Source organism: Mytilus californianus, unplaced genomic scaffold (assembly GCF_021869535.1).
Source record: "Mytilus californianus isolate M0D057914Y unplaced genomic scaffold, xbMytCali1.0.p SCAF_4, whole genome shotgun sequence".
Classification (NCBI taxonomy): Eukaryota; Metazoa; Mollusca; class Bivalvia; order Mytilida; family Mytilidae; genus Mytilus; species Mytilus californianus.
In genome coordinates, this window is record NW_026262690.1 from 69,111,532 (window position 1) to 69,137,147 (window position 25,616).

Consider the following 25,616-nt stretch of genomic DNA (forward strand, 5'->3'; position numbering starts at 1 on the left):
TTATTTATAATTTCCGGTTGTGGTCTCCAAGAAAAACATTCACATTTTTTTACTTTTTTAATATAACCAGTCTACTAACCGATGTTATAACATTATATGTTAAAGAGGATGGCTAATCCAGAGTAGTATGTAAAGATTGACCCATAAAATTTTACAGAATGTCGATTTTTATTTGCTCCCCCTTATTTTAAACAGTTTGTCTTTGATTGTACATTTTTTCATGGCGTGGTAGGTGCTCAGGGTAGGTGTGGTCTGTTAAACTGTCCAATATTTTTATTTTCATTTAATCCATTTCCATTATAATTTGTAAGTGGAGAGATGATAATCATTTATCATTTAGGAGTTGTTGTTTTTTTTAATTTTAAAACAAAAAAATATTCAATATTTTTTGGGACTATTATACTAAAATAATAGTTTAATAGTCCCAGATATTTTATTAGAAAAAACACAAAAGAGCCATGATTCAAATACATTACACAAATAAACTAACTATAAATAATTAACTCACAATCTTAACTGATATATTTATTAGATTTATCGTTTATACTTAGTATAATCAGATAATATAAAAATAAGAAGATGTGGTACATATGTCATTGCCAATGAGACAACTCTCCACCACAGAACACCATAGAATACCACAAAACAACCTAAAATATACCACTGAATTACTTAAAAACAATAAAACCACAAAGATATACCACAGAAATCAAAATTTTACGACACAATGCAAAACTAAATTCAAAATTATATCATTTCATTCCTCAGTAGGATGCCTGAGTTCCCCCTCAGAATATTAGCATATACATTTGAATATGTATATGTAGCAAATATAATTAACTCTTGAATATATATATAAGTGGTGGATAACTGTAATCTCTCTGTTAAAAATGATTCTTTTTATAGTAATATTAAAATGATAAATCAAATAAAAAGTCAAAAACATAAAATGTGGTGCTCTTTTTTTCTCTAACACTATCAAATATCTTAGGGATCGTTATATATTCTTACAACTAAATAACTTTGGTTAATATTTAGAAGACAATACAGATTTATTCATTTTACATTTATTTATATTACGATCATACGTTGTCATAGCCATGATAGCAGAGGTTCATAACTGTAACTTAAGCAGCTTCAGAAGTTTGTGCCAAACTTCAATTAATTTAAGGACACCATTACAGTTTCTTTCAGGTGGGGTGTAGTGTGCGTTTTTCACCCCAAAATCTGGAAACAATAACTTTTTACCATAGGAAATGTCTAAATTTAAACAATTGCAACAATAATAATGTCTATAGTATTAAAATTTGAAGGTTCTGTGGTATATTTTGGTCTTTCTGTGGAATTCTGATGTATTCTGTAGTATTCTGTGGTGTTCTGTTGTAAAATGACGCTCCTATGTATTGGTACAATTATACTATCAGGTGTGTAATTTCATAGTACACAGTACCATTATTGCCAATGTTTTTTTGTTTTTTTTATAGATATAGTAAACATACATGTATATATATATATATATTGCAAATTTTACAAATCCTTTCACTAGAGGGTGTTATTGGTTTACAATGTATTATACTTGTATCTACCAATTTCAATGGCTAATGAGTGCACACTTAATCTTGATTTGGTAAGTTTTTTTCATAGATCTTTTGGAACATTAAAGGTAGATATTCTAAGCAAAGGTTACTGGAGAATCACACATCTATGATCCAGAAGACAAACCTCATGTGAGTAGGATGATCAATGTCTCTTGATGTAGATCACAGTCACATCCAGTCATCTGTGTTTAGATACATATAAAAGAACACTGCAATAAAAGCAATAAGTCCATAGGTGACTTGTCACAAGGCAAAATTCTGATATTTTGTAACATGCCTTCTTTTTTCATTATATATAGTATTACCAGTCAACCCATTTTTTTGCAGAACCTAATATCTTATTAATAGTTGTTAATTTGTTATCATCCTAAACATGCAGGGATATTTTGACACTAGATGTTTAGCAAACTACAATCAATCTAACTGTTATAAGTTGCTTCTGGTAGTTCTTAGGTGAGATGTGAGTCTTTCTTTGCTATGTCAGCTATAACAATGTATCAGATATTGAGGGTCATATCAAACACAGTGATTTCAGTAATTGTAAGTTGTAATACATGTATGTTATTTCCCTAATAAAGTCTTCTACAGTATAATGCTGTACATTGGGTCACTGTATTGACTCTGGCAGAAAATTTTTATATAATATTTTTTAACTAAAAATAGGAATCCATGTTTTAAAATTAAGATGCCAGAACTATCTACCAAAGGGCCAAGGAACTATACAGGTCATCCCACAACCTTCTACATTTTACAGACCAATCATCCAGCTTTCTAGAAAGCCAGACTGATTGTAAACAGATTAATACAGAGATTGTTATACATAATACAGGTTTAAAAAAAAATATCAAATGAAGTCTTATGCCACAATATCAACTTGTAGGCTCATTCATCTGCAAGTCTCAAGGTCTTTGTTTGTTTCTGTAATAAGATGTATATAATTCATTATTTTGCAGTGATTTCCTGTTTAAGATGGTACTTGTTGGAGATGATGGTGTAGGAAAATCATGCTTAATGAGTAGCTTTGCTGTGAGTGAGTTTAGGAAATATCCAGATCATTATAAAAATTAATGATGTGGTATGATTGCCAGTGAGACAACTATCCACCAAAGTACAAATGAAGTGGATATAAGCAATTATAGGCCACCATACTGCCTTCAACAATGAGAAAAACCCATGCCCTATGGTCAGCTATAAAAGGCCCTGACATAAAAAAATGTGAAACAATTCAAACGAGAAAACAAACTACCTAATTTATAACAAAACAATTTACGAAAAAAAAAATATGACAGTCATGAACCAGCATCAACCACTGAACTACAGGCTCTTGACTGAGGACAAGCACATAAGAATGTGGCGGGTTTCAACATGTTTGTGAGCACTCAACCCTCCCTTTAACCTGGGACAGTGTTGAAACAGCACAAAATAAGAACAAACTGTAAAAATCAGTTGCAATTGGTTTAACTCAAAAGATTGGTACGAATCAAGTCATTTTCTTTTATACTCACAGTTTATCAAAGCTGGAGATGTATTTCCTTTTTTTTTTTATCTGATAGATTTTAATAATACAATGTACTTTCTGAAAACCATAATTAATGAATAATGACATTATTGTGCACCTCCTATTTCATTCTTAAGAGATTACCATATCTGTACAAATTAGATGTTGGAGAAATTATTTTTTTTATATATTTTATCCGATTCCAAAATGAGTGTTGACGCTACTGTACAAACAGATAGCACAGGGATGTAAACTGTTTATATAAAATTCTTTTTTCTTTCAGGAGGGAAAACAATACATGCATTCTGCCAATTATGTGCCTACAATTGGAGTAGATTTTGTAAGTAATACATGTACATGCAATATTAAATGGCATCGTTGTCAGATTTTATACAAAGTGTAAAAAAAAATTAATTGTAAACCTTTAGCAAGGTTATCTATTTTGTATTCTTTGAATATTCAGAAATTTCAGCTTTGTATCAAAATCATGAAAATGACCCAATGTTGAATTGTATCAAATTGAATAGTTATATATTAAATATCCATTTATATCATTCATTATTTATATTATTCATTTCTAGAAAATACGCACCATAAATGTAGAAGGAAGAGTTATTAAGTTGCAGCTTGTAAGTATTAACAAAAGTCGAGTCACCAAATAAAATGATATTAGTTGTTATCATAGCTTAGAGATTATTTTTTTTATATTGTAAATTCAGAAATTATTACAATGTTTTTATCAATGCAAAAAATGTGACAGTATCAGGTTGGCAATAATAAAAACTTGCATTCTGCTTTCATAATTTCAGTAGTGATTTTCCTTCATAAATTATTATCTATCACATTAAATAGATTTCACATTTTTGCTAATGGTTGAAAAACAACAGTGTTTGAATAATGGAATCACAATCATCTTACACAAAGCAGAATGAGGGTGCCAGATAAAACAAAATCAGATATTCTCTGAATCCTTGCTTAATACAAACACTTTTTACAGTGATCATATTTAAATGAAATTCATCAATCAGTAAGACAGTCTAAAACTCACTAATTGTATTAAGTAACAAATAAACAATACCAATGGCAATATACAGGATACAAATTGCATATACACAATACTTAGCTTCAAATATTTAAATTCAAGTTGAAGAGAATTTAATTTTAGACTTCCTATATAAGTATTAATGAAATATTTTGACAGTGGGACACTGCAGGTGCTGAAAGATTTAGAAGTATAACAACCAGTTATTATAGAGGAGCTAATGGTGTGGTTATTATCTATGACATAACTAATCAGGTTTGTACGTTCTGTTTAGTGGACATCAATAAAGCACAAAGCACAACAGATATATATACAGTGGTGGATTCTGGAGGCGTATAGGGCTTATTCCCCTTTGATCAAACAAAAATATCATCTTTTGGCATAAGATTGTCCAAATTTTTTCGCATCACTCCTCTTGCAGAATTTCATGATATATTTTTAGTTTTAGGGAATTGCACCCCTTTCAAAAATCCTGGTTCTGCCCCTGGATATTTGTACAATAAATTGAAGTTTAGATTTCATGATTTCTAATGCAAAACCTGTTGTCAAGCATCACTTTTCACCTTGGACAGTCTTCTTTAAATAGTAAATTTAAAGGAGGGTAATTTTTGCAGTTTACCTTAATAGTGAAAATAGTGAAAATAAACCTCTCTTAAAAGTTTCCCTCTTATTATATTTTTAAGATTTTCAAATACTATTTCCTGTAATTGCATGTCTCAAGCTGAAAACCTTTGAATACATCTTATTTTCTTTATAAACAACTTTTACAATAGAAATAAAAGGAGATAAGTTATAAATGTTAATGAGACAAAAAAGACACGTGAAACCAAAAGACATGTAGGGGTCACCATCAAGGTTGGCTAAAAAGGGGTCAATACTAGTATTGACCAGGCGTGCGGTTTTCAGAATTCAAAACAGAACAAAAACCCCTACAATATGTTGAGTTCTCAATCTAGAAATGAGTACAAGGAGATGTGGGATATAAATTAATAAGACAACAACCCAATAACATGAATAAGCAAAAATGCATCTAGAGGTCAACATACAGTCTTCAACAAAAGACAGGTGTCTATACATTATGTCAAGCCCTTAATCATTCTGGGGCTATCAAAGTGGTGAATAAATTTAATGAAAATTCTCAAAGACCTGCCATCATAATTGAATTGACCAATTAACAAAAAAACATTAAGATATAGTATAAAATATACATTGACAAGATTCATCCTGTACATGCAGGAAAAATTTGACACTAGACATTATTAAGCAACCAATAATCAGTCATTGACAAGATTCCTGACATGGGACATACACATGCTGCACGGTAAACTAGGTTTTTTTTTAATGTAAAAACCCTTCAACTTTAAATCTGAATCCACAGAATAAAAAAAGGTAAACAAAATAATGTACAATAAAAATCAGCATAAGAAAAACTGTTCATTCTATAATACCAGTACAATAGATAACAATACAGTAATTTACAATTATTTATTAAAGAATGCTAACATACACTCAGTGCAAACTTTGTCCTAATATATATATTTTTTACCAGATCTGTTGAATTATTTTCAAATGTAGAATATCCTGATATTTCTTTATGCTTTATTTTTTAACCTTCTTTTTTTTTATAGATGCCTTTGAAAGTATCTTACTCTTTTTTGTAGAAATCTTTTGACAATGTGTCAAAGTGGGTCAAAGAAGTTGAGAGCTATGCTAGCCCAAATAGTAAGACAATACTGATAGGAAACAAAGGAGATTTGGAATCTGAGAGAATAGTAGATTATAGTACAGCCAAAGTATGTATAATCTTTAGTCAAACAATATAATTAAGTTAGACAGTTTGAAATGTCAAACAATATAATTAAGTTAAACAGTTTGAAATGTCAAACAATATAATTAAGTTAGACAGTTTGAAATGTCAAACAATATAATTAAGTTGGACAGTTTGAAATGTCAAACAATATAATTAAGTTAGATAGTTTGAAATGTCAAACAATATAATTAAGTTAGACAGATTTAAATGTCAATCAATATAATTAAGTTAGACAGTTTGAAATGTCAAACAATATAATTAAGTTAGACAGTTGAAATGAATTATTGATTATAAATATTCAATTCAAGGCAAAGTATACAGAATTTGGCAATATTTCAGATTTGGATGAAATTTTGTATGCAGTTAGAACTTATTGAACTGTATGTTACCCCTAATATTTGCATATCATTAAACTGGAAATATTTACAGCAATAACATCTTATTAAAATTCAAAATTTGCAGACATATTTTCAAGAAAATGCATTGAAAAGTGAAAAAATACATTTTTTTTCTGTTTTCCACGTTAATTCAATGTATATATAGACCTTCTTCACAACTTTTTAATTGATTGTATCTCTGGAATTATAAATACTTCATATATCAATTTTGACATCCAGTTCAAGGAGTTTTAAATACATTTTTTTTTTTATCCAAATCTAAAATATCGCACAATTATATATACTTTCCCTTAAAGGAAAAAGATTCCCTCTAAGAAATTGAATTGAAATGAATGAATTGAGTAAAAATGTAATAACTTCTTTTCTTGTTATGTAATTGTGACCTTATTGAAATAAAATGAACTTATATTTCAGAAATTTGCTGATTCTGTAGGTTTATCTTTTGCTGAAACAAGCGCAAAGACATCTAAAAATATAGAACAGGCATTTTTGACTTTGGTATCAGATATAAAAAATAAATCCACATTAGATGGTGTCAGCGCTCCTTCCAAACTGAATGCACCTGAAGCAGACGTAGGAGGTAGGTACAAAACACTCTTGTTGTTTTAACAGAAATAGGTATTTTTGGTATAAAATGTGCTAATCCTCACACCGAATATTCTGATCCAAAATCTGCGTAAGGACCTGAATTCTGAGGAGCAATTACACAAAAAATTCAAACAGTGGGTAGGTAAAATCTGGATCCTATACAAAAATAACAAAATTATTATAAGATCCTAGTATTATAGGTAATGTTCTAGCTAGTTATAATGATTTTTGTTTTCTTTAAAAGAAAGGAAAAATTGATTATTTTTAGTGCAAATATTCAGACTACCCGGTAAGTCTAGGGGTAACACCCTCTCTAACAGATGAATTTACATTTATGCAGACATTTTAACACTAAATCTGTTGAATATGTACTGATTGATATTTAAGTCTGGGAAAGCATGATTTATTATTAGTTGTATTTGGGCTTTGAACAAGCTTTCAGTAGCTGTAAGTCTTTTTGTTAGGTGCTTTGTGAGCTATGTGCTGATCTGATAAATCAAGCCCTTTCAAACTGTTTTTGCAGTTTGTTCTTATATTATGCTGTTAAACCACTGTCCAAAGTTGGGGGGAAGGGTTGAACACTCAAAAACATGTTTAACCCAGCCGCATTATTTTGTATGTGCCTGTCCCAAGACAGAAGCCTGTAAATCAATGGTTGTCTTTTAGTGCTGTCTCTCATATTTGTTTTCCATTTATCGAGGAGTGGAAGGACCTTTTTCGGGATGTCAGAATTGAGCTGTTTAATTTGTGGGACTTCCGGGATGGCCAGTTAAATTATCGCGAATTCAGGAATTTGTGGATTTAATTATATAGAGATGCGGGAACAGACACATTATTTTCATGGGAATTTTGGGTTTGACATTCATTTTTAGCTCACCGGGCCCTGTCGTCGTCGTAAACTATTTCAAAAATCTTCTCCTCTGAAACTACTGGGCCAAATACCTTCAAACTTTAACTAAATGTTCCTTAGGGTATCTAGTTTATAAATTGTATCGGAAGTTTTGATCCATCGACAAACATGGCCGCCATGGCTAAAAATAGAACATAGGGGTCAAATGCAGTTTTTGGCTTATATCTCAAAAACTAAAGCTTTTAGAGCAAATGTGACATGGGTAAAATTGTTCAATTGGTCAAGATCTATCAGCTCTGAAATTTTCAGATGAATCGAACAACCCATTGTTGGGTTGCTGCCACCGAATTGGTAGTTTTAACAAAATTTTGCAGTTTTTTGTTATTATTTTGAATATTATTATAGATATATATAAACTGTAAGCAGCAATAATGTTCAGCAAAGTAAGATCTACAAAAAAGTTTATATGACCATAATTGTCAATTGACCCCTTAAGGAGTTATTGCCCTTTAAAGACAATTTTACACAATTTGTTCATCAAGTTTGCTAACATTTAAAAATCTTCTCTGAAATACAAATGAGCGATTCAGGCTCTTGAGAGCCTCTTGTTCCCAGGAATTAGGGATAAGACCCCCTCCTACCCCTCTTTATTAATTTATCATTGGTCTTCTTGTCTGAATTATTTTACATTTTGTCTTGTCAGATTTTCCTCATAGTTGGAAGGCCATACAGTGACCTACATCTAGGCCATTTGGTCTCTGCTGGATAGTTGTCTTATTATTAAACTAAAATCTTGAAAGTGTTTAGCACAGCAAAAAATTTAAGAAACTACCAAGGGCAATTAAAAATCTTGATGAACAATACATAAAGAGAGATAACGGAAATAGTAAAAAATGTGGCCAAGTTCAATAGACCACATCACCCAACTCTTCTAAAACAAAATTGATACAAAGAATAGACAACAGTGCCCCCAAAAGAAAGGAAAAAAACCCTTTATAGTGTTTGGTACATGAATGTCTTTGGTTTTAAAAAAAGATAAGAATTAAGTTTCCAAGTCTCAGGCAATGAAAAATCATGATGAATAATACATGAAGAAAGATAACAGAAATTGTAAAAAATACAGCAGAGTTCAATGGAACACATCAACCACAAACACCCAACTTGTAAAAGGATATACAACACTGCGGCTAAAATATAGGAATAAACAAAAAACAAAAAAACCAGTCTACAAAACAAGGACAGAAAACAAGAACCCACCATATATCTATACTGAACTAATTGCTAAAGAAAAATTAGCAGTAAGGTATCAGATAAATATCAATAAGACAGCAACCAATCAACAAATGATAACAAAACAAACATTAAGAGGCTACTAAGTGATAATTAGGTGTTTGCATCTGCCAAAATATAGTGAGCGTTGTTCATTCTGATAAATAGTGAAATTGAGGTTATAATTAACCAACCATTTTATAAGTCTTAGGTATATTTAAAATATGTGTGTTTTTAGATTCATTCAGAAACACATCAGCTGGGCAAGAGGAAGAAGTCAGTACAGCATGTGATTATGACACACTTGGTACGTTTTTGCTTAAATAGGAAAGGCTATAAAATATAAATTAGTTTTCCTTCTTAGACATACCTGCAAGTTTGAAGAAAAAAAAATCATGTAATGTTTGATTTTGTTCTAAATACTGGACATCTAAACCAAATTAAAGTATAGAGTGAAAGTAAATGTTTGATCCAACAATTTGGGAAAACGGGTAAGTGCATGATACTATAGTATTGTAAACTAGAGGCTCGCAAGAGCCTGTGTCGCTCACCTGATTCTACTTTGGTTTTGGAAATCATGTTAAAATAGATTAAAATCATAACAGATACCCTAATAATGAGTGAGGCCAAATTTGGCTTAATATTGGCCCTGTAATTTAATAAAAAATCCTGGTGGCCATCTTGAACAGTAAATCAGCAACAAAGTAGCAACACTTCATCAGCACCGTATAAGAAACATTTATGCCATGTTTGGTTTCATTCCATTCAGTGCACCTCTAGAAGAAGCATTTGTATGTATTTCCAATAGGGTCTTATGTTAAAGGAAGTCCCCCTGCTGATGGCCATCGTGGATAAAGGATCAGCTTCAAAGTAACAACACTTAGTCAGCACCTCATAAGGAACATTCATGCCATTTTTTGTTTCAATCCATTCAGTGGTTCTCTAAAAGAAGACATTTGTATGTACTGTCCATAGGGTCCTTTGTTAAAAACTGTCCCCAGCTGGTGGCCATCTTGGATGATGGATCGGCTTCAAAGTAACAACACTTGGTCAGCACTTCATAAGGAACATTCATGCCATGTTTGGTTTCATTCCATTCAGTGGTTCTTAAAGAAGACTTTCGTATGTATTTCCCATAGGGTCCTATGTTAAACTAAGTCCCCCGCTGGCGGCCATCTTGGATGATGGATCAGCTTCAAAGTAACAACACTTGGTCAGCACCTCATAAGGAACATTCATGCCATGTTTGGTTTCGTTCCATTCAGTGGTTCTCTAAAAGAAGACATTTGTATGTATTTCCCATAGGGTCCTATGTTAAAATAAGTCCCCCGCTGGCGGCCATCTTGGACGATGGATCGGCTTCAAAGTAACAACACTTGGTCAGCACCTCATAAGGAACATTCATGCCATGTTTGGTTTCATTCCATTTAGTGGTTCTCTAAAAGAAGACATTTGTATGTATTTCCCATAGGGTCCTATGTTAAAATAAGTCCCCCGCTGGCGGCCATCTTGGATGATAGATCGGCTTCAAAGTAACAACACTTGGTCAGCACCTCATAAGGAACATTCATGTCATATTTGGTTTCATTCCATTCAGTGGTTCTCTAAAAGAAGACATTTGTAAATATTTCCCATAGGGTCCTATGTTAAACTAAGTCCCCCCCCCCCAGGCGGCCATCTTAGATTATGGATCGGGTTCAAAGTAACAACACTTGGTCAGCACTTCATAAGGAACATGCATGCCATGTTTGGTTTCATTCCATTCAGTGCACCTCTAGAAGAAGACATTTAAAATTGAGAATGGAAATGGGGAATGTGTCAAAGAGACAACAACCCGACCATAGAACAGACAACAGCAGATGGTCACCAACAGGTCTTCAATGCAGCGAGAAATTCCCGCACCCGGAGGCATCCTTCAGCTGGCCCCTAAACAAATATATATACTAGTTCAGTGATAATGAACGCCATACTAAACTCCAAATTGTACACAAGAAACTAAAATTAAAAATAATACAAGACTAACAAAGGCTAGAGGCTCCTGACTTGGGACAGGCGCAAAAATGCGGCGGGGTTAAACATGTTTATGAGATCTCAACCCTCCCCCTATACCTCTAGCCAATGTAGAAAAGTAAAAGCATAACAATAAGCACATTAAAATTCAGTTCAAGAGAAGTCTGAGTCTGATGTCAGAAGATGTAACCAAAGAAAATAAACAAAATGACAATGATACATAAATAACAACAGACTACTAGCAGTTAACTGACATGCCAGCTCCAGACTTCAATTAAACTGATTGAAAGATTATGTCTTCATCATATGAATATCAGGCACAATCTTTCCCGTTAGGGGTTTAGTATCATACCATCATAACATATATGAGAAGAACACAACCCGTGTCATGCCAACAACTGGTTTTTAAATAAATGTGTTTAGTTCCGATGCAAAAACCCTATAAGTGAATCAATATTAACGCCAAAATATGCAATCTTTAATGACCTGACAACAGTATCGTAACTATATCCCTTCTTAATAAGTCTATTTAAAGGTTTTGTTAGCTTCAGAGGTGAATACTGACATTTTTGTGCTTTATAAAGAATATTTCCATAAAAAATTTGATGTGAAATACCTGAACGTATAAGAAGTCTGCATGTTGAGCTATATTTACGAATGATGTCCTTATACCGATGATAAAATTTAGTAAATGTTTTGACTAGTTTGTGATATCGAAAACCCTGATGTAATAATTTTTCAGTAATACATAAATTTCTCTCGTTAAAATCTAAAACATTGTTACATACACTAGCGAATCGAACAAAGTTGAGATATATAAACACTGTAAGATGGTGACAAGGGAACGTCACCATCTAAAAATGGATAATTTACAATAGGAAATGAAAAATCATCTCTTTTATCATATATTTTAGTATTAAGCTTTCCGTTAATGATATAGATATCAAGATCGAGGAAAGGGCAGTGGTCATTGTTAGTATTAGCTTTATTTAAAGTAAGTTCAATAGGATAAATTTCTTTAGTATACATACTGAAGTCGTCATTATTGAGAGCCAAAATATCATCCAAATATCTAAAAGTATTATTGAATTTGTGTATCAGATGTTGTTTCGATGGGTCTTTGCTGATTTTTGTCATAAATTTTAACTCATAGCAATACAAAAAAAGGTCCGCAATAAGTGGTGCACAGTTAGTCCCCATTGGAATTCCGATAACCTGACGATATACGGAATCTCCAAAGCGAACAAAAATGTTATCTAGTAAAAATTCAAGGGCATATATAGTATCAAAGCATGTCCAATTGACATAGTTTTTTTGTTTATTGCTACTAAAAAATGACCTAAAAGAGTTTGAACATATAATATATTCACATTCTGATTTTTTAAATGCCCATTTAATTAGGTGTGTGAATTTTTTCTTAATGAGAATTTGAGGCAATGTGGTATATAGGGTAGAAAAATCAAAACTTTGAACAGATTCAAAATCACCAATATATGCATGCAATTTATCAAGTACTTCCAACGAGTTCTTGACACTCCAAAAGTAATTAATTCCACTATTTTCGAAGGCCTTATTTGAACAATTTATTATCAGGTTTTTGATTGTACCAAGTGCACTGGTAAGAAGAATAGACAATTTATATTTTAGTAGTGGAACAATGGCTTGAAGACGAAATGAATCTATATTTGTAAGGTGTTTTGTGTAGCTTCGGAAGCCAATACAAAGTTGGGACTTTCATTGTATTTGGTTCTGCTTGTAAAGCGGTAGCTAAAAGTTTATGTTTGTTACAGATGTCGTTTTCTGAAAATGGAGTCAGTTGGAATGTTGGTGAATTGGTGATTTCTTTTTTCAGAACCTCAATGTAAAATTTACGTCAAACAATAATAATATTATTAGCAGCTTTATCGGCCGGGACAAAAACAAATTCCTTGGCTAGTTCTTTTAGTTTATGTTTGATACGAGAAATAGGTTTATTGTGGTTATTGTTAAGAGTAAAATGTTCTTTAAAATGTTGAATACGTATATCAACTATGTTCATTACTGAATTAAAAAAAGAGTCCAAAGATTTTTTGTCAGCTTTTTCCCGTTTTATCCATTTCAAACAGTAAGTATGGAGTGAGTCGTGGATGATATTACGACACTCATTCCAATTAATAATTGACGGGGGATGATATTTAGGTCCTTTACTGAGGAATGGTTTTAACTCTCGGTCTTGAACGATGTTAAGATCTCCTGTTATAACATGGGAAATGGGTCCATAAATGTATTCGGAATTACTGCAATTACATGAAGTAGGTGTATTTTCACTGATATTAACATCTTTACACAATTGGCTATAATTAAACACAGATTTCCGGGTAGATTTCTTGTAAATATAACAAATAAGAGGGAGCTCAGTATTATCAAAATATCCCGGAATTTGTTCTTTAACAGAATGGTCGTTAAAAATACCGGCAATATTTACAAAATCAAAACCTTTATTGACATACTTTATTTTAATAAACTGTTTTTTATGATCTTCAGGGCGATCAATTTTGGGAAACAGTTTAGAATAACAATATGTATGTATTTCCCATAGGGTCCTATGTTAAACTAAGTCCCCCGCTGGCGGCCATCTTGGATGATGGATCGGCTTCAAAGTAACAACACTTGGTCAGCACCTCATAAGGAACATTCATGCCGTGTTTGGTTTCATTCCATTCAGTGGTTCTCTAAAAGAAGACATTTGTATGTATTTCCCATAGGGTCCTATGTTAAACTAAGTCCCCCGCTGGCGGCCATCTTGGATGATGAATCGGCCTCAAAGTAACAACACTTGGTCAACACCTCATAAGAAACATTCATGCCATGTTTGGTTTCATTCCATTCAGTGGTTCTCTAGTAGAAGTTCAAAATGTAAAAAGTTAACGATGACGACGGACGACGTACGCTAAGTGAGGAGAAAAGCTCACTTGGCCCTACGGGCCAGGTGAGCTAAAAATGAGTGATTTCATATGTCAAAGAAACAGTGCTATTATTGCTTTTCTTCATATAATGGTCATCAGAATTTATATATGGCTGTGTAGTAGTCAATGATGGTGCATGAGAAGCTAGTTATATGGAGTATACAATGTTTTTAGTGTATTCTTTTCTCTTTATTTTGTAGTCATTGTTGGTCTATTCTTTCATAAACATTTTTACAGTATCATCTTGTACTTCTAGATTATGTATGGTTTTGAAAACGAGGGAGTTTCTCTGCTACAATCTCATTGAAGAGTGAGAGCCCTGAAATGAGATGTAGCCTGGAAACTTCCTCAAGTTTGAAAGACCGTAGATAATCTGTTTATTGCTATTTTCTTAGGAAACTTTAAGGGCATACGATATAGTTACAGGGGAGGTAATGACATTGCTAACGTAAAATGTTATTTTTCGCGACTTCAAACTGACATATTGGAAAAAGATGCATTTTTCGACTGATTTTAACCATTAGCTTGAAAACGAGTACATGGACCCCTCTTTTTTTTTTTAAAATGACATTTGGCTTGATTATGTATAAAGATTGTTTGTACAAATTTTTATGAACAAATCACCTATGAATTTTTTGAAAATTAGATGAAGGTACAGCAAAAAATGCTGGTTTTCTAAAATATTGAAAATTTAATAAAAAAGAATTATTTCAAAAGAATTGTCACACAAATTCAGAGCATACTTTGGCAAAGAAGATATTCCAAATGCTTTTACAAAAATCTGCTTACGTTTATCTTTTGAAACAAAAAAGTTAGGTATGTCTGTCCACAGGATAGAAATTTCTAAGGAATTGAAATTTTGAGTAAATGTCCTAAAATTTCGACCCATGTATCTCTAAAAGTAGCATATTAAGGTATATTTTTGTATAGCATATTTAAATTGACTAGGTGAAAAATAGCTTGTATGCAAATTTTTGTCAAAAATTCACTGTAGGATCACAACTGTATTGAATGCCCTTAATAAAGTTGGGCTTATAACATCATCATATTTTCAATCTACTGGACTGAGAAAACTCCATCTCAGGCAAGTAGCTTGATCATACAGAAAGATCAAAGGAAAATTTAACAAGATAGAGATAAATATAGATTCTACCACTGCATCGAGTGTGATACAATATTTATCCACTCGAGACAGTTAAATTTTCAAATTTAAAACGCAAGGCTCGCCGAGCGTTTTAAATATTTAAAATTTAACTGTCGAGAGTGGATAAATATCGTATTACACGAGATTTGGTGGTGGAATCTGTTTCTCTAATGATTTTCAAACAATACGCAGGCAAATTTATTCCTTCTTTTCGAATGATCTGCAAAAAGATGTGTTCTTTCTATGTGACGTCATCAGGCATGGTCGCCTTTTTTCATGCCGTCACATTAGGAAATTCAGAGGAAAGCAAGAAAATTCGACGTCATAATCGGATTTTAACCAATGAAGAACTGAGATCAAACGAACCACACGTTGATTAAATTTTTTTTTATACAATGGGTGCAGAAAGGGATAAATTGACGAAGAATTAGGGAAACATATATACATAATAAATAATAAACCTTTTCATATACCCAGTTCTTCACGAAGATCTTGTAAGGGTTTGTAATTATTTATTTCATCTTAATTTAAATTAAAGCGTGTGTATTTCCCATTCTGATTAATTTCATAATTGTCCACTCAAAAACATCATCAATATTCTAAAGATGACAATATATAATAAATGATTATGAATTTGATAATCCATTGTTTGTTGCTTTAAAGGAAGAGTATTTAATAGTTCTATTTTTTGGCACCTTTACTAAAAGTTTATTTTCTTATGATTGAATTACATGATTTTGATTGGCTGAAGGCACTCATGAGGCATTTCAAAATCAAATTGTATTTCTCAATCAAATTCAGTATTCAAGACTACACATGCTTCCCATGACAAGGTCACTACAATGCATAGGAAAACAAAAGAAAATCAAAGATATAAGTCATAATTTCTTAGTTGTAGCATATAAATGTAATTTTAAGAATTGAATGCTACTCTTTGTAACATTATAGGGTTGTAAAAGCATTGATCATGCACACATTTTTAGTATTCAATTTTTAAATATTGAGAACCATTGCAATTTGCCAAATTTTTTAACAATGTGATGAGCAACGGTTTTAAAGGGAAGATTCTTTTTTCTTTTTATTTAGTTGAAGCACTGTAATTACTAATTTTCATTTTGAATTTTCTTTCTCTAGAAGAAGAAATTTCTGCTGGAAGGATATTTCGTGGAAAGGACATGTACAAGAAATTACTTTCTATGAAGAAATCAGATCTTTTAACATACTTGGATGCAAGGTCAAAAATAGTTGGAAATATTTCAAAGTGTGGTAAAGTGTCAACAGAGACAGAAAATGACATGCGTGTACTTGCAATTATGGTTCATTCTGTAGAATGCAGTGGCTTATAATTTTTGCCCTATGAAAACACTTTATTTATCGAATTATTTAGAAGCATCATTTAGATATATATTTTTTTTAATACAGTCTAAATGTACTTTTTTCACTTAAAAGGGGAGTGCAATCACATGCAATACATCCATATTGCTTTAATTTTGAAAAAATCAACGATCAGTACCTAAAGAAAGCAACACAATATTGAAATTAAATCTTTATAAACATTTTCAGCCTTTTGCAATACTCTAGTGCACACAGATAAGATTGAACAATTAATAAAATGCATCAAATTCTGATTTTTTTATATTTAAATTGATTATTTTATTTTATCAACAAGATTTAATGTTAATTTTTTGTACATATGATTAGAATTAAAACAAATTTATGGTGTCATATGCTGAATTATTGAAATTGAATCTGTATAAAAAAAAATCAGCCTTTTGCAATACTCTAGTGCACACAGATAAGATTGAAAAAGTAATAAAACTGCATCAAATTCTGACTTTTATATATTTAAATTGATTATTTTATTTTCTTAACAAGATTTAACATTAACATAGGATTGAAATTCAAAAATTGTTGTGTTGCTTTTCTCTGGCTGAAAATTCAGAATTTTTTTTTTTTTTTGAAGCTTTGACAATTTGAGATTAAGCTATGTGATTCCAATATTTTTTTTTTTACTTTTCAAAATTGAAATGCAAAATCGTGTGTGTGTAATTTTTGTCCTTTCACATTTTTCACATTGATAAACTTACGCAAAAATATCTGAATTTACAGATACTGACAAATATGAGAGGAGGAGTATCATATAAATAGAAAGCAATGGTATTATAATATTGGTGGTAGAAGTTTCCATAACAACATTTATGCAAAGTCATCAAGTAAAGCTTACATTTTTTTAAAAATTATGATGTCACTATGATGACATAAACATGTTAAAAAACTCACCAAGATACCAAGTTAAACTCCTAACTATCCTACTGCCTGTCGATACATTTATTTTTGGCATTGCACAAGTCATGTCTTCTTTGACTGTCCATGACGTTAAAATTCTAAGTTGATTTTAGTCTCTGATGCATGATTTTTTATTATTAATTGTTTTTGGCTTTTAACTAGCTGTCAGTAACTGTGAGTACTCTCAAATCGTACTTTCTTGTTTATTTGACCTGTTGATACTAATTGTAATGCTTTTTTGTTATTTAATGTTATTCAGGGTTATATCTGGTCTATATACCAGCTTTGATGAGTGTTTGGTATTACTATAAATTTTCACTTCGTACTATGAACATCAAAATTATTTATTTTGTAAAAATATTTCCTTTCTCTATTTGAACTGTACACGTATACCTAACAACAAAATTATTTTCATTTACCTGTGTTTAAAGTAATTGCAAATGGCTGATATTTTTGTTCGAGCATATTGTTTTTCTTAAATTGTTTAAGTTTAATTTAACCAAAAACTATGTTCTGCCATTTTGGGCTGAATATGTCAACTTTCGATTTTTAATGCTTTTCAACTTTGTTCTTGATTTGGTCTTTCAACTGTGTTGGTTCCAGTGCCACTGATGAGCCTTATGTAGACGAAACATGTGTCTGGTGTACCAAATTATAATAGATATAAGAAGATGTGGTATGAGTGCCAATGAGACAACTGACCATCCAAGTCAAAATTTATAAAAGTAAACCATTATAGGTCAAAGTACGGTCTTCAACACGGAGCCTTGGCTCACACCAAACAGCAAGCTATAAAGGGCCCCAAAAATTACTAGTGTAAAACCATTCTAGTGTAAAACCATTCAAACGGGAAAACCAACGGTCTAATCTATATAAAAAACGAGAAACGAGAAACACTTATAAACCACATCAGATTCCTGACTTAGGACAGGTGCAAACAATTGCAACGGGTTTAAATGTTTTAATGGTACCAAACCTTCACCCTTTTTCTGAAACAATTGTGTAACATCACAACATAGAAAGACACACTATAAAATATCAACTGAAATGGCTTAACTCAATCAAAGGACATATTAACACCAGTGAACATACACTGAACAAATAAATTTGACCTATGATACACTGTAAATACAAAACAAATAAACTAAGGGAAGAATAATAAAAGTAACATGTTATACCGCTATGAAATGTTATGGGCAACAACCTAACCAAAACATATTTCACCCGTATCGACATCTCTGTAAAAGATAGTGTGTAGCAAAATATCATATTGACTCAATAAAATTGAGAATGGAAACTGGGAATGCATCATAGAGACAACAACCTGACCAAAGAGCAGAAAACATCCCTTAGCCTGTTTTTTATATCAAAATATCGGAGAAAATCTCAAAATTTGGCTAATATGGCAGTTTTTGCAGTTTGCAGACCCAAAGCAAATATGTAAGACACATATATGAATATTGATATCTGACATACCAATATCTTTTGGACACATGAAGGATGTTATTTTATAGATTTATACTGTAGAGTCTACTAAATATATAGTCCCTATACTGGGGTAGTTGCATTAGAATTTTTTTTAAATTACCATATAATTTGTCTTCTATGTAAAGATAGATCCTGATTCCTTTAAGATAGCAAACAATATGTGAAGGAATGATTAGAAAGTGTACTGATCCCTGAAAAATAAAAATACTCTTGTAAATTACCAAATTACATATAACAAATCACAACATCAAATTGAATGCATGACCTTCTCGTTTTGTATAGAAAGGTACTTACATGGAATGATGTTTGGGTTGGGTTTTTTTTTAAATATTTTAATCACATATGCATGAAACTCAGGTTTACATCTCATTGTTATATATGACAAATTTTATTTTCTTAAACAAATGTTTTATGAAAAATAATGATCTGTGATACTTTTTTTATATTGAGTATATTTTGATTCTTATATTTTTATATTGAGTGTATTTTGATTCTTATATTTTTATATTTGTTTTTATCTAACAGCTGTGATATTTATCATCCTATTACACCCAGTTTATACATTTTCTGTATTTTCCTAGTTTATTTCATTCACTCCTGTTTGTGAAGATCATGAGTTACAAAGTTTTTCTTTATTTGATTAATAAGTATTAAAAGACATACAGTGTATTATATAAGTCATAGTAATGTAGTCCTTGGTAATGCAAATCTGTATGTCTTCACCTTTTTGTAATTTTTTTTTCTAATTTCATATTCATTTTATAGTATAATGTAATAAAATAATGCCAAAAAACAAAGGCTACACTAATTATTTAGATTCCTACCCTTCCCCATTGTTTATTGCTTCAATTTTATATCTTATTTTACATTTGTAAATGTTGGTTTAAAATTCCTTGTAATTTTAGGGCAATTTCTCAAGAGTAGAAACTAAATTGAAAAGCAATTCCTTCCTCCTACATTTTTTGTCCATAGAGAATGAGAATCTTTTAATTAATTAAAATTGTACTGTACTTTTTGAATTGTCAATATTTCCAAACTTTTGAAGCAAAAATGTTGCCCTACCTGGGCACATTTTTTTGACTCTGAGCTTACCAGTATTTTGGTAAATGTCACATGCTTGGTGGAAGGAAGCATATCAATTGTAATGACTTTTGTTTTAAATCCACCATTTTCTACATAAGGAAATGCCTGTACCAAGTCAGGAATATGACAGTTGTTTTCCATTCGTTTGATATGTTTGAGCTTTTGATTTTGTCATTTGACAAAGGACTTTCCGTTTTGAATTTTCCTTGAAGTTCAGTATTTTTGTCATTTTACTTTTTGTTTGACTTTTATAGTGATTAAACCCTCAATGTGATAATGCTACCATAATACTACAGAAACATACTGAAAAAGCTTCCAAAGCAATCAAACATCATAGCATATTGGGTTGCAAAAAGTTAAATGGAAAAGAACAATAGTTGAATCTCCTATAATGTATTTTTTGGACAAATTTTATTGATATGCTGCATACATATTAAGGAGTATTTGTGTAATTATTCTATCAAATTTTACATGATTTTCACACTAGATATAAAAAAGAAAAAGAAACAAACACTATACACATGTACAGATATTGAAAATAATGTATTGTCATAAATATGATTTAAAAAACATGAATTTTGTCTTGTCTTAACTACTTTGCTAATTTCAATGCAAATTTGGTAGGAAAAACGATGGAAGGTTCTCTTAAAAACGATCTCCATTTGGAACCTATTGGATGAAAATCATGGTTGCAAGAGGTAATCTTTGACTGTGATTGTCTATTTCGAAATGTTTTTGCTCTAAACTATGTTTGACCAGAAAAAAGGAAGCTTTTGAGATTTATCTCAAATTTGCTCATACTAATGATATAGGGAAAAACATATAGTTAAGAAATATAGATGAATCAATCAAAATTAACAAAGTTATGACATCATATTATGCACATATTTCATGAAAATGATGAAAATTGCTGAACTTATGCAAACCATATTTCCTTGGCAGATATTGGCAGCATGCAAATAACAACAATATTTATTATTAAAGCTTCTTAAATCTTTTTATATAATTCCACCAAATACATAGTTGTTTTTTCAATCCAAATATACTCAAAACGTTGACACAAAACAAGGAAAGTAAAAAACTTCTACAAAAGTCATGGTTTGTTGCTATGAAAATTTGTGAGAAATTTGTTTTTATTTCCTGAACACTATTACCTAAGCCATGCACTAAATTTGTGACCAAACATGGACAATATTGCCCCTATTGCTACCCCAGATGAGCAATTATGCTCCTAGGTGGCACTATTTTCTCATTTCTTTTGTGTAGCTTGAAAATGGTGTTAAAAAAATTAATAACTCTTAATTGGAATATGATTTAGAAAAATTAAAACTAATTTCCTGAAGTGTTGTTCTTTTATTGTTTGCTTAATTGCCACAGAACCAAGATCAACTTGTGTTAATGTCTGAACATGAAAGAAATATTGTGATCATTTTAAATAGATCACCAAAATGAGCTTCACAGAAAATTGTTGCTGATTATTGGATGTTCATTTTTAGCACTCAATTGCAAATATTACTTGCCTAACAGGTCAATAAGCTATGTTATCTTGTATTAACTACAAAATAGCATTGTTAAAAAATGGTTAATTGAATGTGGTTTATTTTCATGTATCATTGTTTAGGATTTTTTTTAAAAGTAGAAACTTTGTTGAAACTAAAGAAGGAATTTGACCATTTTCAGGAATATGGTAAGTTCATAAAAAATTCACAGTTTTTCCAACTTTTAATGTTGGTTAAACATATGGACTTATGTAACTCTATCCTGCATTTTTTACTTAATGAATTGAGTAAATTTTACACATGAAGTACTATTGACTCATATTATCCAGACTCATGTGGATATGTGTGTTAATGAGAAGGTAAGCTGACCTTAAAACAAACTAGTGTTACTGGTTCTCTTTTCATACTTTATTATTGGATTATAGTTTTCTTTGCACAAGTACCTAATGATTTGGATCATTTGAATTTCATGATAAAGAGGTTTTTAAGTCTTCTAAGTTCTATGAAATTGTAAGTTACTTTAAACTCTTAAAATACATACTGCCAGCTACACAGAAGGTTAGCATTAAAATTACTTGTCCTGAAAGACCATGTGAGCTATTGCTATCAATGGTTCGTCTATAAATTTTTTACACTTTCAACTCTCTGAAACGTTTTCTTAAACTTGGAGGGAGTTATATGAATGGAATTTCTCAAAAACGACCCTGATTTAGTTAAGATCGGATGAAAACCCAAGAATTTTTATTGGAACTTGAACCAAACTTGTAGTAATATGTTATAACGAATTAGAGAAAACCCATTTTGATTTCAATGTGAGACCAACACCTCTTAGGTGGTCACATATATTTAAACAAATTTAAACATCTGCAGAAAACAGGATTATCTGGGTGTGAAGAACCATACTAGACATTAACACCCAACTAAGACATATCGTTACATATATTGAGATGAATGTTTCTATTTGATAGTGCAGTTAATAGGTCGTAGGTCAAGGTCATGGATTACTAAAAATTGAGAACAAGATGATGCTAAATAAAGAAAATTTATGTGTTAAATAATACACTGGATTCGAACTAGACCTTGATGAAATATGATATTCTAGTATAAGAGAGGCGTCATTTAATTGTAGTTTTACTTATTCATTTTATGTTTTATTTTGGTTATTCTTCTATGAATGAAAAAAGAGGCTCAATTAAATATTATTACATATAAGATATGAGCGAGATGAAGGCAATTAGTACTATACAAGAAAAAAACACAGCATTGAGTAAGAATAGGTATATCAAATATCCTCTCGTGTTTAGATCTAATTCGTTGATTCCATTGATGAGTACATATCAACAAATTTCGCTTGTGTTAAGCATCTACAGACGAGAACACTAGTTATTCTACAAAAAAGTTCTGACTTGGGTTGAGCGAGCTTGCTCACTAAGGTTCTTTAATTTCGACAGAGACATAAATTATATATAATACATTTGATTTCGCCTATAAAAGATCATATTGTAGTTAGTAACTATTGATCCCATTTGTAATGCTAACTTGAATTTAATATATATCACCGGTTTTGAAGTAAGATTCAAATAAAGATCCTGTAAAACACAAGTAAAATTATCATAAATCTGGTTGTCTATGTATTGGGGATTTCATCGGACAAAATTACGTCAAAACTGTTAAAATCAATTTTTGCTGTCGACTCCAGATTTATTACCTCATACGGCGATCGTGTTTCTTCATTACCGGCGGTGTTTTCTCTCTGTTCATTGAATATTTCACAGAAAGAGTTGTCAGTGCACAAAGTACCGTCAGTTGTCTTAAAACTATTTGCGTCTAGTTCTGGAACTGAAACCAATCTCACTGATATGAGTTGCGAGTGGCACTGAGGCGAGTTGTCTTGATTACTGGGATAATGATGTATTACAGTTTCAGGTCGATTCATTTCGATTCCATTAATGCTTTCTATAGAAACCTGCGATCCTTCAAAACTGTCCTGGTTCAGTTCGACTGGATCTTGTTCATTGTTAGATGCATCTGGAATATCCATTCGTTGCTCAATATATTTCATATATTGACAAATAAAGCATTGTTCTTTGAACTTTCCTTCCATGGCCAGGCGAAATGATTTTTTAATGTATTCGAATGCTAATGATAATTCATCCTCGATCTCAAACAGCCTTGCTCGTGCCATTAGATAAAACATTTCTCTTCTTGTATCCATGTTGTCCTGAGTTTTATTTAATATTCCAAGTACATGTCTGGCCTTTTTGATACATTCAATGGTAATAATGCAATTTTGGATTATTGTTGCCCGGTTTCCAATTCCAAGTAGGCAAAAAGCCATCCTTAACAAAAACATACGGGTCCACAAAAGTCGTATCTCTTCTTCTTCGTCTCTTAGACATTCAATTCCAACTTCAGCCATTTGAACTAACGACTCTCGAATTTGGTGGTTTGGGTTTTGTTCAAACTGCCAGAGCCTTACATAAACTTCACAGTATATCATGTTTGCAAGCTCTAAACATGGGGTCATGAAAGCGGAACAACTTTTCGCCTTTTGGAGATATTTTTCGCCCTGTGAAAAGTATTTTCCGATAGCACATGCGTTTGCTTGCCTTCCATATAAAATGACATCTGTGACCATTGTGTTTGTTGTAAATGGAACAATTTCTCGTAATTCTTTGAATAGGTCGTGATCGGACAATTCTGTATTGAATGTAATTGCATGTGCATCGATTTCAGCGCCCAGAACAGCAACAACCCTGTCTGCGATGAGTTGTTTTTTCATGCAATCCTTTTCCCGTAGCATAGACATCTGTAATCTCTTCGCTAACGATCTCAAAGTGTTTAATGGATCTTTAAATTCGGCATTCCAAACCTTTCTTTTTAACATTTTAAAATACTGTTGGACTTGTTTTCTGTTTGAAGTATCTATTCTGCAGACACGGGCAACCGTTGACGTTTGTAGCACTTGCTTTTCTAATAACATCCTAGAAATGTTATGGTGGCCAGATTCTCGAAGAGCATTTATCAGTGTACGGAACGAACAAACGTTCTGAAGCTTCTGTAATAAAAATTCACACAGCCTTCGATTTGGCCAATGAAATTCAAACGCTTTTTGATGAAAATCTTCATACAAATATTGATCAACTGTTTTTGTTTTGTACAAATGATATAAAAGCTGAACCGGGTCAATCTCATCCTTTGACTTCTCACTTAAATCGTTCAGGATAGCTATTTCTATATCAGTCATTCGTTCTGGCCTGACATATGAGTATTTAAATATTATTTCTTCCATGACGGGTTAATTATTATAGTTGAAACCTACAACAATTTATATATGTTATTTTTTTAATTTTTGTTGTTGTTTATGCAATATATCTTGAAAGGATATGTTCGGTCGATTATAGTTATTACGGCCCTGTGTAATAATAATGTCTTAATAATCAGTAGGTTCAAACATAACTGGATAGTTTACAGTTGTTATATTTCATTTTATAAATAGTTTCAGAATTTTACATTATGAAGAAAAACATATACGTTTGATCATATTTTTCTCATTTTATCAAATTTGTCTCAATATTTTCTTTGAAATTTTATAATGCTAAAACATACCTTTTGTATCATATGTAAAACGAAAATACAGAAACGAAACAGTACATGTTTGACGTAACTATGAACTATTATGCCTTTATTAAATTAAACAGTAACATATGTAATTTATTGTTGAAAAATTCCAGTTTAAAAATAGACAAGTTCCTTATTCAATGAAACACACAGTGTGCATATATAAATACATATACTTATATATATTTATACAGATATATGTCAGTGTAATAGAACAAAAATGAAAATTAATACCTAGAGCTTGTGTTTGTATTTTATCACTTCGTGGAAAAGTCGGTAGTGAAAGTGATCAGTTCACGGTGTATAATATAGGTCCATTATTGATATATCACATAGATTTACCACAATAATACGATATTCTCACTGAAGTCGCGTGAACTCAACGACACTTTAACAAGATTGAATCAGGTTCGTGGGAAAGACAAGAAGATCATGGAATTCGGATGTTTACCTTGAATGGAGCTGACTTTTGAGTTTACAGAGGAAG

At 31.5% G+C, this 25,616-nt stretch overlaps 2 protein-coding genes across 2 annotated transcripts; one reads left to right on the forward strand and one right to left on the reverse strand.

Moving 5' to 3' along the window:
* Positions 1 to 11: 11 nt before the first annotated feature.
* LOC127698694 (uncharacterized) lies at positions 12 to 19,936 on the forward strand. The gene is made up of 9 exons (XM_052202320.1): positions 12 to 125; positions 2,552 to 2,624; positions 3,380 to 3,436; positions 3,678 to 3,725; positions 4,298 to 4,393; positions 5,800 to 5,931; positions 6,761 to 6,926; positions 9,292 to 9,360; positions 16,287 to 19,936. The coding sequence occupies exons 1-9, from the start codon at positions 97 to 99 to the stop codon at positions 16,496 to 16,498; spliced, it is 882 nt and encodes a 293-aa protein (XP_052058280.1). The 5' UTR covers positions 12 to 96; the 3' UTR covers positions 16,499 to 19,936.
* Positions 19,937 to 20,391: 455 nt separating this feature from the next.
* On the reverse strand, positions 20,392 to 25,212 carry LOC127698653 (uncharacterized). The gene is made up of 2 exons (XM_052202228.1): positions 25,118 to 25,212; positions 20,392 to 24,826 (listed from the first exon to the last, which is right to left on the reverse strand). Exon 2 carries the CDS (start codon positions 24,798 to 24,800, stop codon positions 23,136 to 23,138), a length of 1,665 nt encoding a protein of 554 aa, XP_052058188.1. The 5' UTR covers positions 24,801 to 24,826; positions 25,118 to 25,212; the 3' UTR covers positions 20,392 to 23,135.
* Between the last annotated feature and the right edge of the window lie 404 nt (positions 25,213 to 25,616).